Raw genomic sequence first — 18,866 nt, forward strand, 5'->3', positions numbered from 1 at the left:
GGACTCGTACACCACTTACGCAGTGCCAGTGATATATCAGAAGTGCCGTAAGAGCGAGTGATGATGGAGGCGATCTTCTGACAGCTAAGTGTGTAAGTGGTGTAAGGAGAGCGATCTGCCCTAGGGGCTGTGTGATGGTTAGCACAGGAGAAGCCACCCATCATCATCACAAGGGATTCATAATTATAAAGCTTGGACTACTGGCCTTGTTGTTCCACTGCCCAATGTGTAGGCATAGACATAGTGTCTTCAAAACATTAGCCCTAGTGGCTGTCTCATGGTTGATGAAGGAAGCAGGGCAGGTCTGAAGGGCCAAACAATTATGATGAAGCTAGGACTACTAGCACAGTAGTTGCAGTGCCCAGTGTCCAGGCATAGCCATTGTGTCTCCTAAAATTAGCTCAAGGGGCATGATACCATGGTTGATGAATGAAGAAGGTTCTCACTCTCATTACAAGTGCCTCTGATGGGAAATAATTAATTAATGGAAAATTGTTTTTAGCTTATTGACCATGAGGCACATGTGGCAGAAGCAGGATCCTCCTCTCCAGCCCACCCATGCGGGACAGACATGAAGCTGGGGTTGGGATTCCCCTCTGTAGCATGAGGTGTCCCCTCGGTACCACTGAAAAAGAAGTCCTCCTCGTTTTCATCATGATCTTCATCCCCCAATCTTGCCTGATGATATTGGCTGGGCTGGGTAGGATCACCCATTGTGAAATCTTGCTCCATACCCAGCTGCTGGGCACGCAAAGATTCCATTTTTTGATTCTGCAGCGATTTTTTCAGCAGACATAGCATAGGGATGGTTACGCTGATAATAGCCTGATCACCGCTTACAAGCTTGGTGCAGTACTCAAAGTTATCAAGCACCTCACAAATATCAGCGATCCACACCCACTCGACAGTTGTTATGTGTCTTGGCTGAGTCTCAGTTTGACGGGCATGTTTAAGCTGGTATTCAGCAAGTGCCCTGTGCTGCTCACTTATCCTTGACAACATATGATATGTTGAGTTCCACCGTGTTGGCAGGTCGCAAATGAGTCAGTGGTTTGGCAAATTAAATTGCTTTTGAAGCGCTGCAAGACTGGCAACAGCAGTTGAAGAATGGCAGAAATGGGCGCAAATACAGCGCACCTTCTCAAGTAGGAATGGCAAGTCAGGGTATGTTTTTATAAATTTCTGCACCACTAGGTTCAGCACGTGAGCCATGCATGGCATGTGTACCAGCTTCCCGAGCTTTAAAGCCGCCACCAGGTTACGCCCATTGTCGCAGACAACTAGACCGGGTTGGAGTTGCAGTGGGGAGAGCCACTGATCGGTCTGTTGTTTTAGTCCTTGCCATAGCTCTGCCGCAGTGTGTGGTGTTTCACCTAAGCAGATCAGCTTCAGCAGAGCATGTTGCCGCTTTGCCGATGCGCTGCTGCACAGCTCCCAACTTTGGAGTGATGAGGAGGGTAATTCAGCATAGCATGGTGAAGCGGAGGAGGAGGAGGAAGAGGGGAGACAGGACGTATAGTGGAAACCCTGATTGAGGTTGGACCCGTTATTCGTGGTGTGGGTAGGATATGTGATGGTCCAGTTTGAGACTTTGTCCCACCCTCCACCAGGTTGAGCCAGTGTGCCGTGACAGAGATGGATCATCCCTGGCCACAAGTACTAGTCCACGTGTCTGTTGTAAGGTGGACCTCCCTGGTTATGGCGTTGATGAGACGGCACACCGGGAAAAATAGTGCCAGCTGGGAACCAAGTAATGTGGGGCAGCCACAGCAAAAAGATCATGGAAAGACTGTGTCCACACAAGCCTAAACGGCAACATCTCCACGGCTAGCAACTTGGCAATGTGCGCGTCCAGTATTTGTTCTTGTGGGTGCGTGGTTTGGTATTTACGCCTCCTTTCATACAGTACATCTTGGGCGTGGACAATTGGACGCTTTTCTGGGACAAACACATGGATGAGCTTGTTGTGTCCTGTGTCTGTGCAACCGCAGCTTGTGAGCAAGAGGTATGATGATCACCTGCTTCCTGCCCAGCAGATACGGAAGGACGTATCACAGGTGATATGGCAGTGGATTGACCCGCAGACACCGATTTGGTACCCTGTTGTTCAGCCCACTGACTAGGGTGCTTGGCTGCCATTTGTTTCTGCATACTGGTGGTGCTTTGGTTGCCTTTGCCCTGGCCTCTGCTCAGCTTCGTATGGCAGATGCTACAGATGACAACATTTGGTTCAGAAGGACTATCGAAAAAATTTCCAGACAGCGGCTGAACGTACACTTGCCTTGACTTGGGGCACAGAGGGATTGCTCTTGGCAACAGTTGACACAGTTCGCACTCTGCTCAAACCAGTAGTCCTTGGTGCCTTTGTTGGTGCTACGTATCCACCTTCTTCCTCTATGCTGCTGTGCTGGCTATGCGTGCCAACGGTCCAGGTCGGATCAGTGGTCTCATCATCGACCACCTTGTCGTCCATATCATCTTCCTTCTGTGTTGATATTGGCGACTGGCCAGATGGCAACTGTGTCTCATCACCATCAGCCTTCACCTCTTCACCCGGTATATCACATGGATGAAAGTGTCTTTCTTCTGGCCGTGGGGTTTCAAATATTTGGCCATCATCAACAGACGATATCTCCTCACATTCCTCTTCAATGTCGTGCGGTGAGAGGCCAGAGGAAATGAAAGGAAATGGACCAAACAGATCCTCGGAGTGGCCAAGGTTGGGGTCAAATGTTTCCTGTGACTCCTGACAGGGTGATGAAGTAGGAACAGGTTGAGAATAGGATGACCCAGTTTTCTCTGTATGGACAGTAGACTGTTTTGTCATGGATGACTGGGTGCTGCTAGAACATTTCGTTGAGGCCTTATCAGCCATCCAAGACAGTATCTGCTCTTGTTCTTCTTGCTTTGAGAGCCGTTTATGTTCCAGACCAGGAAATTTCGCCATGAAACATAGATGCATCAACGTTCTTCGGTCTCCCAGACTTTGTGTCTTGCTGGGCACCAATGACAACCCCATGCCCATGTCCCTGTCCCTTCACAACAGCCTTTTTAGGAATTTAGGATTTTTCTGCCATAGTTGCAGATGTTCAGATGCAGATATTGTGGAACAAGGAGCAGTTAGTGCTTTGTGGAAGGTAGCACTACAGCCTAGTACTGCTTTGTGTTTTACAAACAGCACCGCAGCAGCACAAAAATATTGCCCTGAGGTTTAAGGCGAGAATACGCACCCCAGTAACCACACAAGACAGCGGTGCTGCCACTTAAAAATTGCCCTGAGGTTTAAGGCGAGATTACGCACCCCAGTAACCACACAACACAGCGGTGCTGCCACTTAAAAATTTCCCTGAGGTTTAAGGCGAGATTACGCACCCCAGTCACAACACAAGACAGCAGTTCTGGCTGCGTGTCAGTTGTGCAGTACCGTGCATCCTATTCGCTGTGAACACAGCACCGCAGCAGCACAAAAACACTGCCCTACAGGGGTAAATGAGACCCCAAAAATAGCTGGGAAAACTGTCACTACTTAGTCCCTGACCTTATACTTTCAGCTCTGAAAAGAGCTATTGGGTTTTCCAGAGGATTTCTGGACAATTTACATAAACAAACACAACTCTCCCTAGCAGCTGCTCACACTCTCCCTACACTAGCTGTGTTCTGCATGCAATGTGCAGAAAATGGCGGCGGCAGGGCTTATATAGAGCCAGGCTATGACTCATAGGCTATGAGTCATAGGCTATTACTCGTGTATGACGCTGGATGGCCAGCCAATCATAGTAATGCCGCCCACAACCAAGAAGGCTGCGGCATTAATGTGGTTGGCAAATGCTGGGCGGGAGATCCGAATAGTGCAATGCGGGTAGTGAAATACTGGCTATGTTCCAAGTATCGCGAGTATTTCACTACTCGCCGAGTACCGAATACTCACGATTATGCTAGCTCATCCCTAGCTGCTGCCACTGACACTGAGGTGAATATTGCTAGGGAAAGTGCAGGAAGTTTTATCCAGTTTATTGCATCTTCCTTTTCTACAATAAATCGTTTTCCCTGTTCGGTTACTCCTGTGCCTGGGTTGTGTTCCTGGACCCTTATTGCCCATGCTGCAGTGACCGTGGAGAAAAGATAAATTGCCTGGGATTGTATCTGTCCTGTCTGTTTTATGTACAAGGGGTCGGGGTGCTTATGGACTGTTGCTTTTAATGGACTCGGTCATGATTACCACCCCGTGCCACCTTTTTACAAAACAACCAAAAAATAGGATAAAATAACTGAAAACTTCAGTGTGCATAACTATTCACCCCCTTAAAGTCAGTACTTTGTAGAAGCTCCTTTTGCAGAAAATAGAGCTGCAAGTCGCTTTGGATAAGTCTCCATGAGCTTTCAACATCTTGCCACTGGCATTTTTGCCCATTCTTCAAGGCAAAACTACTCTAGCTCCTTCAAGTTAAATGGTTTCCTTAGGTGAACAGCAATCTTTAAATCTGACCATAGACTCTCAATGGGATTAAGGTCTGGGCTTTGACTAGGGTACTCTAACAGATTTATAGGTTTCCCCTTAAGCCACTTGAGTGTTGCTTTAGAAGTATGCTTTCACTGTCCTCTTTAAAGTTGAACCTTCTTCCTAGTCTCAAATCACTGACAGACTAAAACAGGTCTTCCTCAAGAATGTCCCTGTATTCCACACCATCCTTCTCCTTGACTCGGACCATTTTCCCAGTTCTTGCTGCTGAAAAACATCAACACAGCATAATGCTTCCACCACCATGTTTCACTGTAGGGATGGTGCTTTTGGAGCGTTGAGGTGTTTTAGTTTGGCGCCAGACATAGAATTTACCTTGGTGGCCAAAAACTTCAAGTTTGATCTCATCTTACCAAATTACCTTCCTCAATACATTTTAGGAGCTTCAAACATTTTTTGGCAAACTCAAAATGAGCCTTACCATTTTTGTGTGTAAGTAAAGGCTTTTTTTTCTGCCCACTCTTCTTTAAATGTCATCTCTAAGGAGTGTACGGCATAATGTGGTCGTAAAGATAAATACTCCAGTCTCTGCTTGGGTAGTCTGTAGCTCCTTCAAGCTCACCTTTCGTCTCTTTGCTGTATCATAGATTAATGCCCTCCTTGCCCGGGCTGACTGTTTTGGTGGGCGGCCATCTCTTGGCAGGTTTATTGTGGAAATGTTTTCCATTTGATGGTGCTCTGAAGCATTATCAGAGATTGGGATTTTTTGTTTTTATAAACCAACCTTGAGTTGGACTTCTCAACAACTTAACTTTGTCCCTGACTTGTTTTGAGATCTCCTTGGTCTTCATGATGTTGCAGCCTCTGATGCCAGAAAAGGTGTGCGTATATACTGACAAACCATGTGACACTTAGATTTCACACAAGTGGACTTCCTTTCATTAAACATGTGACTTTTGAAAGTACCGTAATTGCTTACATCAGAAATTTTCAGGGGCTTCTTATCAAAAGAGGTGAATACATATGCACATGCCAATTTTTTTTAACCCTCCCCCTGTGTTAAGCATTTCACTGTCTATGGACATTGTATACACGAGCCTGGTGTGGGCGAAGTTTGCTTTCTCTGCTCTGCTTCATTCTAAATCTAAAAGCGATGATTGTGTCACAACTGCTGAACCCAGTAAACTAAGCGATGCTTTGTTGGATTCAGATTCTCTTTGCCTTCATTTTGCTGCTCTCAGGTGAGGTAGCAAAAACTTGGTTACAGACTCCTTTAATAGGGTATATGTTCATTGAATCATGGAATCAAAGAATGTTAGAGTTGGAAGGGACGTCCAGGGTCATAGTGTCCACCCCACTGCTCAATTCAGGATTCATTAAGCTATATCAGTCAGATGTCTGTCAAACTTCTGTTTGGAGACTTCCATTGAAGGAGAACTCTCCACCTCTCGTGGCAGCCTGTTCCACTCAATGATCACCCTCACTGTCAAGAAGTTTTTTTTGTAATATCTAATCTGTATCTTCTCACTTTCAGTGTCATTCCATTGCTTTTCGTTTATCCATTTGCAAATGAGAATAAAGATGATCCCTTTACACTGTGACATCCCTTCAGATATTTGTAGACAGCGACCAAGTTTCCTTAACCTTCTTTTTGCAAGCTAAACTTTCCCAGATCCTTTAACCGTTCCTCGTAGGACATATATGCAGTCCACTCACAATCTTGAAAACTCTTCTCTGAACTTGCTCCAGTTTTTTCAATGTCTTTTTGAAAATGTGTTGCCCAGAACTGCCCACGGCATTCCAGATGAGGTCTGACTAAGGGAGTAGAAGGGGATAACAAGTTCACGTGATCTAGACTCTGTGCTTCTCTTAATACTTTCCAGAACTTTGTTTGCCTTTTTTGCTGCTGCATCACACTGTTGACTCATTTGCAGTCTGTGATCAAAGTGCTTTTATACGTGCTATTACTTACTTCTATTCCTCCCATTCTGTAGATGTAATTTTCCTTTTTCTTGCCTAGATGTAGAATCTTGTATTTCTCTCTCTTAAATACCATTCTATTAGTCGCAGCCCATTACCCATTAATGATGAGCAAAAGTACTTGGATAAGATGTTATCCGTGTATGTTTGGATGCTATCAGAGTGTCTTCGACGAGCTCTAATAATATATTTAAGTACCCGTGGCTACAGTTCTCAGGGCTGTTAGACAGCCGCAACACATGCAGGGGACTCGAACATATTATTTGAGCACACAAGAGATACTCAAATAGTACCCAAGCATGCTCGGGTAACACCTTATCCAAACACACCTTATTAGCTATCACTCCAAGCTATGCATACTCTGCAAATTTGATTAGTTTACTTTCTTATCTAGATCATTTAAAAAAATGTTAAGCAACACTGGGGCAAGGGTCAATTGGATGTGCAACCATTTATTACCACTCCTTGAGTATGACCACTCAGCCAGTTATAAATCCACTTACAGTAAGTGTAGCCTTGTCAATCCCATACTTGGTTATTTTTTCAATAAGGATAGTATGAGATACTTCAGCAAAGCATTTGATAAACTCGAGATATACTATATCTATCGCTTTTCCCTGATCCACCCAGTCAATGATTCCATCATAGAAGGAAATTACATTAGTCTGGCATGACTTGTTTGCTACAAACCCATGCAGGCTCTAGCTAATTACTGTATTCTTATCCCAGTACTTACATAGATGCTGTTTAATAATTTCTTCAAAGCTCTTTCCTTGCATAGAAGTAATGCTCACTGGGCTGTAATTTCCTGGCTCCATCTTCTTTTCTTTTTTGAAGATAGGGACATTTTCCCGTATTCAATCTTCTGGAATTTCTCCTGTACTCAGGGATTTTTCAAAGATTCTGGCCAGTGGTTCTGCAATTTCCTCTGCAATCTCTTTCAGTACCCTGGGAAGTAATTCATTTGGACCAGGAGATTTAAATTCTATATTAGCTAAGTGTTCCCTCACCATCTTTTTGTTTATAGAAAGTGTGGATTATTTTATTCCTTTGATAGCACAATCAAGATCAGTTGATATTACATTTTCTTTCTTAAAGAACACAGATGCAAAATAAGAATTTAAAAGTTGGCCTTCTCAACATAATTTTTCACCACTTCACCCTTTTCATCTTGTAATAATTCTATAGCATCTTTGACTTTTTTTTGCTTTTGACATACCCCCAAAATCCTCTTATCTCACTTCAATGCTGGCTTTAGGTCTTCTAACGCTTGCCCTGCTTTCTCTGCAGACAGCATTATATTCTTCTTTAGATATGCCCTTATCTTTCCATTTGATACACATTTTTTTCCTTTTTATCAAGTGTTTAAGCTTCGTGTTTATCCATCCTAGTCTCTGTAAAAGGTTCCAATTTTTCTTTCCTTTTCGGATTGTTATTGATTATGCAGTGAGAATTTCATTTTGCAAAATCTCCCATCTTTTTTGAACATTTCTGTCCTTCAGAACATACAGCCATTGGACCATTCTTACCCTCTTTCTGAGTTCATTAAAATCTCCCATTCTGAAGTCCAACCTTAAAGTCTGAGTGATCGCAGATCTTCCTCCGCTTGTAAACCAAAATTCAAGGATAGCATGATTGTTGCCTTCTAAATTTCCAACCACCTTTAGTTCCTCAACCATTTCCACCCTGTTGGTAGAATTAGGTTGTCTCTTTTACCTTTTGAAAGATAAAGTTGCCAGCGAGAGAGGCTCAGAATTTTCTGGATCAATAACTTTTGCCTTGGAGAGATTCCCAACAAATTCCTGGATACTTAAAATCTCCCATGATCACAATGTTGTACTTTTTTGAGAACAAAGACATCTGATGTAAAAACATTTCATCTAGTTCTTCAGTCTGTCAAGGTGGCCTATGTTTTAGTATGACAACCTTATTACTGGTTGTTTTATATTTACTGGGTAGTAGATCGTCAGTTTTCACAAAAGACAATTGTTTTAGTTGATATCTAAAAGATAAAAACAATGTACAAAAGGAAAAACAACTGCTACTCAGGTAACACTACAAATTATATGAATAATATCAATATATAGTAATGGAAAATTACCGGCAGTCTCTTAATCCATTCCCGATACTGAGTTTCCTAAAACCACTGGTGCAATTCACTCCAGCACTAAAGGAACATGACTTGCAATCTGTTTTGGAAGTAATTGTCTGTTTTTCATCACACCGGTTCTTTACCTGAGTTAGAACAGTAAACACATTTTAGCTATGAGCAAAGAACAGAAATAATCAATTTAACATTTTTTCTTTAATTCTTTTTGTGCTCAACAAATACAGTTGTGCTCAAAAGTGTACATACCCTGACAGAATTTTTGCTTTCTTGGCCTTTTTCAGAGAATATGAATAATAACACCAAAACCACTCATTGTTAGTGGTTGGGTGAAGCCATTTATTGTCAAACTACTGTGTTTTCTCTTTTTAAATCATAACAACAACCCAAAACATCCAAATGACCCTGATCAAAAGTTTGCATACCTCATTTCTTAATATTGTATATTGCTTCCTCTAACATCAATGACAGCTTGAAGTCTTTTGTGGTAGTTGTGGATGAGATTCTTTATTTTCTCAGATGGGAAACCAGCCCACTCTTCTTGGCAAAAAGTCTCCAGTTCCTGTAAATTCCTTGGTTGTCTAGCATGAACTGTGCACTTGAGATCTCCCCAGAGTGGCTCAATGATATGAGGTCAGGAGACTGAGATGGCCACTCCAGAACCTTCACTTTGCTCTGCTGAAGCCAATGACAGGTCAGCTTGGCTTTGTGTTTTGGATCATTGTCATCTTGGAACATCCAAGCACTTCCAATGTGCAGCTTCCAGGCTGATGAGTGCAAATTTGCCTCCAGTGTTTGCTGATAACATACTGCATTCATCTTTTCTTCAACTTTGACCCAGTTTCCTGTGCCTTTGTAGCTCACACATCCCCAAAACATCAGTGATCCACCTCCATGTTTTACAGTAGGAATGGTGTTCATTTCATCATAGGCCTTGTTGACCTCTCTCTAAATGTAACGTTTGTGGTTGTGGCCAAAAAGTTCAATTTTGGTCTCATCACTCCAAATTACCTTGTTCCAGAAGTTTTGAGGCTTGTCTGCTGTTTTGCGTATTGTAGGCTAAATACTTTGTGGCATTTGCGCAGTAATGGCTTTCTTCTGGCAACTCGACCATGCAGCCCATTTTTCTTCAAGTGCCTCCTTATTGTGCATCTTGGTAAAGCCACACCGCTAGTTTTTAAAGAGTCCTGTATTTCAGCAGCTGTTATCTGTGGGTTTTTCTTTGCATCCCGAACAATTTTCCAGGCAGTTGTGGATGACATTTTTGTTGGTCTACCTGATCGTGGTTTTGTTTTTCCATTTGTTAATCACAGTTTGAATGCTGCTGACTGGCATTATCAATTCCTTGGATATCTTTTTGTATCCCTTTCCTGTTAATACAGTTCAACTACCTTTTCCCATAGATCCATTGACAATTCTTTTGCTTTCCCCATGACTCACAATCCAGAAATGTAAGTGGCTGGATGAAAGATGCAAGAGTCTGTCTGGATTCCAAAAACTCAATCAGCTTGTATGCACACACTGATTACAAGCAAACAGGTCACAGGTGAGGATGTTACCTTTAGTAGCCATTCAAACCCATTCGTGTCACTTCTGTGCATGTTATCAGGTCAAAATCACCAGGTTATGTGAACTTTTAATTTATTTAGATATTTTGCGTTGTCGTTATGATTTAAAAAGAGAAAATATGTTAGTTTGACAATAAATGGCTTCACCCAACCACTAACCATGAGTGGAGAAAAAGTTTTGGTGTTATCATTCATATTCTCTGAAAAAAGGCCAAGAAAGCAAAAATTCTTCCGGGGTATGTAAACTTTTGAGAACAACTGTACATGTATGATAAATCATAAGACCCAAACCCTCCCGCTAATCTGTCACCACTCCTTCCTGAACCAAGTAAATTATAACTTAAATAAAGCCCCTTTATCTCTGCCAGTCATAGCTAGGATCCAAGGCCTCAACATTAGAGATTAGCGAACTTGCTGAGAAAATGTTTGCCAACCTCAAATTCGGCAGAAACCTTGCACATTCGTATTCGTATTGCAGAGCATTTTTCCTAAAAATCTGCAAAATTTGGCCAAAGCTTGGTAAATGATTGAGTTTCCACTAATACTCTTGCTAGGACTTTAACTAGGATAAGGGTGCTGTATAATGAGCGGGGGGACGTGTTTGACGAGGGGAGGTGATGGGGAGAGGTCAGAGTACTTGCAGACTGTTTTTTTTAAATTAGATTAATGTTTGGAGATTCCGGCAGCTAATCAGGGCTCAGAAATCATCCACAATGTCTAGACACAAGGGCATCTGTCACTGGCTGCCGAAGTCACATGTCCCTCTCCATATAAAGAGCAGACATGTTGTTTTTGCATCATTTTGTCAGTGTAACAGGTCAGAGAGTCTGCTCCTGCTGCTGTTGCAAGTAGTCAGATAGTTCAGATAGATAGGATCCTGTGTGAAATCAATCTTCCAACAAATAAATAATTTGTGCTAATAGTGTGGGCCAGACCCCAGGCCACATTTCTGAATCTAAATCCTTTCTGCTAATAGTGTAGGCCGTACAGCAAGCCACATCTCATAATCAAAACCGTTTGTGCTAATAATGTGGGGCAGACACAAGGCCACATTTCTGAATCTAAATCTTTTCAGCTAATAATGTTGTCGAGACACCAGCCCACATTTCTGAATCTGAATCTTTTCGTCCAGACACACTATCTCAGCAAATAAATACTGATTGTTAATTTAGTAACTGGTGACTGACAGGTTTTGAAACAGCAAGTTAAAAAAGGGGAAGGGTACATCTTGGAGAGGAAAAAAGCGAGGTTGTGGTGAAAGCGAGAATAGGCTTGGTGTTCGAGGTATACATGGGTTAGGTGATAATGTTACTAAAAGCTTTCATGAACAAACACCGTTTGGTAATATTGAAAGACAACTAACAACATCTGTTACTGGATGGGCTACTTGACTCTGTCATGATCACGTGTGTCTGGACGCAGATGTTTCCGCAAGGCGAACCCATGTGACACACGTGACCCTGGATACACCGCCTCCAGTGGGGCGCATTTAAATAATAAAACGTGCAGGTGGATACGCCGCCTCCACCTGGCGAATTTGGGAATTACACGTTATACATAAAATCTGGAAACCCCGCCTCCAGTAAGGCGAATTTAAATAATAAAGGGGGAACCTGGGAAACTTTAACAATGGTGGGCCCTGCGATAGGGAATGGGGACATGGAGACCTCCTAAGCTCCCCTGAGCCAGTGTCCCTGCACTCCTTACATTCCCTAAACAGGCTCCGCACCTGTCGCCGCACGCGTACCTTTACGCCCTTGCTCACCCTGACCCTAAACCCTCACTAGGGAATGGGTCGGTGCGGAGGCTAATCCCACCACTGCACTAATAACACACATGAGGAAAGAGACAATACAGGGGAAACACCACTTAGCTTTGCTCTGTTGCGTGCGCTCCTAGCAACAGAGCCCACCACCTGCGTGCGTCTTCTCCTCCACCCGGATCCATCACCATAACCAGATCCTTCACCTTAGTGCAGCCTTGGAGCAGAGTCCACCACCAGTTGCAGCTGCTCAGTACCAGAGTCCCATGGATGAGTTCAGCTTCTGACACGAAGTCGAGCATGCTTGAGTCCAGCTCAGCGGCCAAGTCCCACATGGTGAGTGCCACTCTCCATAGTCGCCACTCCACCAGCCCATGCAGACACTTCCCGCTGACACCATCACTGCGACCCCACCACGTCATGCCAGCCCTTCGTCCAGACACCATAGCTGACACACGTCCCCTCTGGCTAAGCTGCGCAGGACTCCTCACCAGCTCCATTCTTCCTCCAGGCTCTCCCACTCAAAGTGAACACAAACTCACAATATCACAGGCAGTGAGTGAACACCCTGAGCACACCTTTATAGGGTGTCACACCTGATCCATAATTAAGTGCAAAAAACCCTAAAGTGCAATACCACTCACCACCACCGGGGACAGTCAAGACACCTTGGAACTTTCCAAAGTAAAAAAAGTTCACCCAGTGCAATTTAAAACTGTCAGATCACTTCAGATCATGACAGTCTCCTTGTCTTTGGCAGCTGCACAGCGGTACACCTTGTAGACAAGGGCCAGAAAGAGCATGTGCACCAGTGGATGGCAAGCGCTACATCAAGTGGTGGGCTTTTCCTCTTCCTCCACCTTAACATCACGCACAGTACAATCCTCAGAGCTGGCATCCCAGTTACCCTAGTTTCCTCCCGTGTCACAACTCCCCAAATTGTTGACATATGCAACAGATCAGGACTTATTATAAGTGAAGGGAGGACTTTACACTAGCCTGACAGCAGATGGTGATAGTGTGAAGTTATATGTTTGCTGCATTGTGGGGAGGGAAGTTCTCTATTGTTGTTGTTACTTTTACTTTAGCTTTTGAGTGTATTATGGAAGCAGCACGGACTGTGTGCTACAGAATTCTAATCTCATGTTTACCCATATGAAGTAAATACTGTTTACTCAAGATAACTTGCTCATTGAAGTTCTCTGATATACCGGTGGTCATTCTCAGAAGATACACTCTGCTACACTGACTGTGGGGAACCACAGATGGGCGAGTCTGTAGAGCTGTTCACACATTCTATTCCATAGGCATCAGTGGTCTGCTCCAATGATTTACAAAATCAAGAGGAGGAAAGCATCTCCACAGATGCCCAAATTTTTTTAGTTGGATCCGGAACCGGACAAAATAATGTCCAAACAGAATCCAGACCCTCGTCACCAGACGTTAACCCCCGAGAGTGGAGGTGATCCTGATGAGAGGAGACTCAGATGCCTGAGGCGCATGTGGACTGTACTGTGCTCTCAGGGCAGAATGAGGAAGAAGGTTACACTCAGAGTGAAGAGTGGGAGAACAAAAAGGATGATTATATGGTTGGAGATCCCACTTGGCGTGAACCCAGAGGCATGCAGCTGAGTAGTTCAGTAGAGGAAGTAGAGAAGGAGGAATACAAGGAGGTTATGTTGTGGCTTGATGTAATACAACTACAGACAAGCTCTGCAGGACAGCAGTGGTTGTGGGTCTACAGTTCGCAGAGGCAACATGGGTTGGCTAGCCTGGGCCTTTTTTGAGACCACAAAGGACGACCCAATACACATTATATGCTAAGTTTGCAAAAAATGACCCAGTAGTTTGACTACTACATGCATGAACCTCATATGCGCGATGAACATGTGTTAGTCTGGGAATCTCACTGCGCTAAAATGCAGACTAGCTGGCCTCTCCAATCACTAACTGTCCCATCAATCGCATCTGCTGCTTGTTCCTCCTCCATCACCATGGCAAGTGTTCTCACTCAGGTCTCTGGATGCAGAACCTTCACTTATTTACCCTCTACAGTTGTGGTGAGTGTGTAAAGGGGTTATGTAAAAATGTTCATTGTTGTATTTATTACTCTTTACTAACTGAAACTGCTACATGTTTACATGTATTACCGCACGTATGAAATGGTACTGCTACCCCTTCTGGGTATTACCATTGTTTTGTCTTTATGTGCTATTGTATTATTGCTTTTACTTGTACATAGTTGTGATAAGGTTTATTGCATTTCATGTTTGTCATTCATAGTATAGGGAAAGCGTAGTGCCCTTGTTGGACACTAGAGGGGGCACTCTGGTATACAGAACAGTTAGTGGGGATAGGGTTAAGAGTAGGAGGGGCTGCCAGAAGTTAAGGTTAGAGGAAAAGGGAAGTTAGCTCAGATGGGGCCAGGGTGCCCGAAGTGTCCACATGGGCTATAGGCCCAGGATAGCTTGGCAGCCACATAACGTTAAGCAGCGACAGCCCACTGGACATCATTGCAGTGGGCCAGTACAGTAGAGAAAAGATGTGGCGAATCATAGCCTGGGTGGACGCCTTTAGGGGCAGGAGTTGGTTGGAGTGAAGAACAGAAGTTGAAGCTTTGCAAGTAACGGTACAGGCAGGTTGGATGCTTTTCCAGAGGCAGCCAAACCGGGTGGCGGATGATTCCAAGTATGGGGCAAAACAGGCAGAAGGAATTGTCTTCATGGTGAGGTTCGGCCAGGAAGAAGCTGGGAAAGAGTCTAAGACGGTCTGTTCTGGACGTATGCCATATAGAAGTGTCAGCAAAGTAGGGAGAGCTGAGGAAACAAGTAGAGATGAACATGTATCCCATGATGTGCCAACTGTGGATATATTGTGTGAAGTTATCAGTAAAGAAACTGTTCAAGTTACTCTGGACTGTGTCTCAATTACTGGGAGTCACCTCGGAGAAGGGCCATCGCCGCCTGGGAAGTGCCCAGGGGGACGCGAACCTGGAGACGCAAGTACGCTGAACAGTGAAATGCAATTTTCTGTGAGGGAAGGCCGGGACACTGATGCTTTAGTGTCTCTGGCGACGACTATAGTCCTGGCCTTCCCTTACAAGTGAGCGACTGTCAGCTGTTACAGAAGTGGAGATGCCTTCTGTTTTTGTTTCACCGAGCACATCACATCTTTCTCAATCCACCGTAACATCTCTGCATGGACCTCTGTTATGAATGGGTCACCGAGGATAGCAGGCCCAGGCTAAGCCACAGAAAACCAGAGAGGTTGGTAACTAAGCGGATTGCAGACCCCTGATCCTGTCCACACAACTAACAGTAGCCGTGGAGCGCACCTACGATGATCCTAGATGCCTCGGCACAGCTGGAGAGCTAACTAAGCCTAAAGCAAGAAAGGGGAAATCTAAACTGCCCCAGAGCAGACCCCAAAGGAATAGATAGCCCCCAAACATATATTGTTGGTGAGACAAGATGAAAACACAAACGCAGGCAGGAAAATAGACTGAGCAAACGATGGGGCCCACACTGACAAGACAGCACAGGAAAGGAAAAACACTGTCTGCAATCACACAAAAAACCCTGCAAAAAGTCCAACACGTCTGATGCACAAAAAACACTGAAGTTGCACGACTTCGCCCCCACTATATCAGCACTCTGGTATAGTCTGAAAGAAAAGCAAAAAGAGACCAATATAACAAATGGTGGAGGAAGAGGTGATGGGCACGCAACGATCAGGAGATGAATTGGATACTGATCCCCTCAATGTTGTCTGTGGATGGTGGGAGGGAATGGAAGAAGTAAGCTTGAGTATTACCTTGCCACCAACACACCATAGAATTGGACCTCATGGAAGCGCCCGACACATGAGCACCTTCTTGCTGCACTATCTGCAACATGATGCATGTATTCTTAAGGTTAGAAATAGTGCTGACTATTGGGTTGCCACTCTGTTAGATACACGATACAAGAGTACATTTTGCCAGATGCTTCACTGCTTCAAAGGGACATGTGCATGCTGGAGTATTGAAACACGCTTGTAGACAATCTTGAGGGTGGTTATTCACAAGATAGGAGTGAAGCACACAGTGTGCGTTGCAGTTATAGACTTTGGGAACTTCGAGTAGTCAACGCAAAAACATTAGCAGCAGCAGGGTAAGTGGCAGAAGCAATTTCTGTGACTAACTTCACACATTTTGTAGACCAACTCGTGCACCAGCTGTTAGGAACGGCGGAACACACTAAATAAAAAATATAAATAAAGTGCATTCCCCGCTCGGGGTCCACCGTGCAGTAGGTGGTATAACCGCTGCTAGATGGTGGCAGAGCAATATGGCGGTAATGTGCACAGGGTTAAGCGTCACCTAAGTGCACAGAGCAATCTCTGTTAAATCACAGTGACGCCTATGTACATAAACAAACGAGCTGAGCCTGTTAAGGTCACAGGTACATAGAGTAGTTACACACATGGTATAAGGTCACAGGAGTAGCCCAAGATGGCGGCACAAAGTCCTTCTAGACCTACCGTGTGTGTAGCGTCGCAGCCGCGAACACTTAAGTGGGCTGCTACTGCAGCACGGCGTAGGACACAGTCGCTATACGACAATGCTAAGCGCAAGCGCAATGTCGGACGCTAGCAACTGTGGACTATGAAGCAGAGGCGCGCTGGTACTAAACTCAATCCCTCACACAAGCGTAATATCAAAGGATAGGGGTTTCAAATGAATCATTCACCAGAATCATGCATTCATCGTCATTCACACAGCAGCAAGTACAGTCTATACTAGTGCATGGCGGAACAGCCATGTGCGCCTTTTATAGCAGCCGGGACCTTCCGGAAGCTTCCAGATCTCCGAGATGCACCAATGAGATCTGGAGCGGGACCTGAGCACATGACTCCCGATCTCCAATGGGAGATCGTCTCATGAGCATGCTCAGAAGGTGGATGGAAGGGCTTAGCCTCAGGAGAGATTTGCTGCAAGGCAATCTCCTCTGCAATCTCTTCTGCAGTGGATAAAGAGCAGGAGACTGCAGAATGTGAGGGTCTGGATTCCTGCATAGCGACCGCAGAAACCCGACTCCTAACACCAGCAGAACAGAGTACAAGTCTGACACATTGTGAACGAGTGGAGAGGATGGTGCAGGAGTATCTCGAGCTCAATGTCATCAGGGGGTGTTTGGACCCTTTGGCAATTTGGTCTTCAAAAATGGAAGAGTGGCTTAAGCTCACCTGTCACTCCTTGGAGGTTTGAGGCACATAGAAGGATGTTTGACAGCACTCACTAATGGTGGACACCTGTTCTCTCTCCAAGGAACCCACTTGGAAAATGAGCAACTTCAGAACAGAATGAGAACAGCATCCTATCCAGGTGAGAAGTTTCTAAAAAAAGATTTATTCCGCCATAGACATACAACATTTCGACCTGTAGCAGGTCTTTATCAGGTATGTGCCTTGGAGGTGTCAAGTATATGCCTTGGAGGTCATGCCCAGCAGCCAATGTTCTTTTGGAATGTGTTTTTAAACGCTGCTGGTGGTGTCCTGACAGATAAGCGCATCTGGTTGTCCCCTGAAAGTGTAGACTGCCTAACTTTCATCAACATGAACAAGCCATGGATCTCCAATGACTTCTGCACCCCAATCACATACTGGGCAGACTAGGTGATGGTGTAGTTTTTTGTGTGCTGCATTCTGACACCATTGTCGTGGCTTCTGTGCCTGCTTTTGTTACTGCTGCTGATGTTACAAACAATTTTTTAAAATGTGGAGACTCCAAGTTGGGTCTCCATGTGGTGGATTGCCTTTGGTGGAAAGGGTGTCAGAGCCCCATTATACTATTTAAACTCTAGGGAAATTGATGATACTTTAGTGGTGCGTGGCAATAATTTTTTGAAATGTTTGGACTCCAAGTTTGGTCTCCTTCATGTGTATTGTCTGCAGCAGTAGGGTTCCCAGACCGGCAGGTGAGCACTTACTTTCAGTCAATTAACTGTGTTACCCCTTAACGACCAGGGGTATTTTTGGTTTTACATTTTCATTTTTCCCTCCCCTTCTTTCCAGAGCCATAACTTTTTTATTTTTCTGTTTATATGGCCATGTGAGGGCTTATTTTTTGCGGGACGAGTTGTACTTTTAAATTACATCATTGGTTTTACCATATCGTGTACTCGAAAATGGGAAAAAAATTCCAAGTGCGGTGAAATTGCAAAAAAAGTGCAATCCCACACTTGTTTTTTGCTTGGCTTTTTTGTTAGGTTCACTAGATGCTAAATCTGACCTGCCATTATGATTCTCCAGGTCATTATGAGTTCATAGACACCAACCATGTCTATGCCCTCTTTTATCTAAGTGGTAAAAAAAAATTCCAAAGTTTGCTAAAAAAAAAAAAAAAATAAATAAATTTGCGCAATTTTCCGAGACCCGTAGCATCTCCATTTTTCATGATCTGGGGTCGGGTGAGGGCTTATTTTTTCTGTGCCGGACTGACGTTTTTAATGATACCACTTTTGTGCAGATACGTTCTTTTGATCGCCCGTTATTGCATTTTAATGCAATGTCTTGGTGACCAAAAAAACGTAATTCTGGCGTTTTGAATTTTTTTCTCGCTACGCCGTTTAGCGATTGGGTTAATGCTTTTTTTATTGATAGATCGGGCGATTCTGAACGCAGCGATACCTAATATGTGTATGTGGGATTTTTTTTTTACTGTTTTATTTTGATTGGGGCGAAAGGGGGGTGATTTGAACTTTTAGGTTTTTTTAATTTTTTTTATTTTTAAACATTTTTTTTTTTTTACTTTTGGCATGCTTCAATAGCCTCCATAGGAGGCTAGAAGCTTGCGCTGCCCGATTGACTCTGCTACATATGGGCGATGAGCAGATCACCCATATGTAGCAGATTTACTGCTGTACTTTCAGCGCCGACCACCGGGTGGCTCTGAAAGCCATATGCCTGGAACAACCATAGAGGTCTAATAGGGACCTCTGGTTGTCCAGG

General features: G+C 44.2%; 1 protein-coding gene across 1 annotated transcript in view; it reads right to left on the reverse strand.

Moving 5' to 3' along the window:
- Positions 1-18,866, reverse strand: part of STAB2 (stabilin 2) — a 335,756-nt gene that overhangs the window by 263,883 nt on the left and 53,007 nt on the right. Inside the window, exon 2 of the mRNA XM_073575159.1 lies at positions 8,541-8,674. Coding sequence (XP_073431260.1) covers positions 8,541-8,674 — 134 coding nt within the window. The remainder of the gene's footprint in view (positions 1-8,540; positions 8,675-18,866) is intronic.

Source organism: Dendrobates tinctorius, unplaced genomic scaffold (assembly GCF_039654945.1).
Source record: "Dendrobates tinctorius isolate UK_male_01 unplaced genomic scaffold, ASM3965494v1 ptg000043l, whole genome shotgun sequence".
Lineage (NCBI taxonomy): Eukaryota > Metazoa > Chordata > Amphibia > Anura > Dendrobatidae > Dendrobates > Dendrobates tinctorius.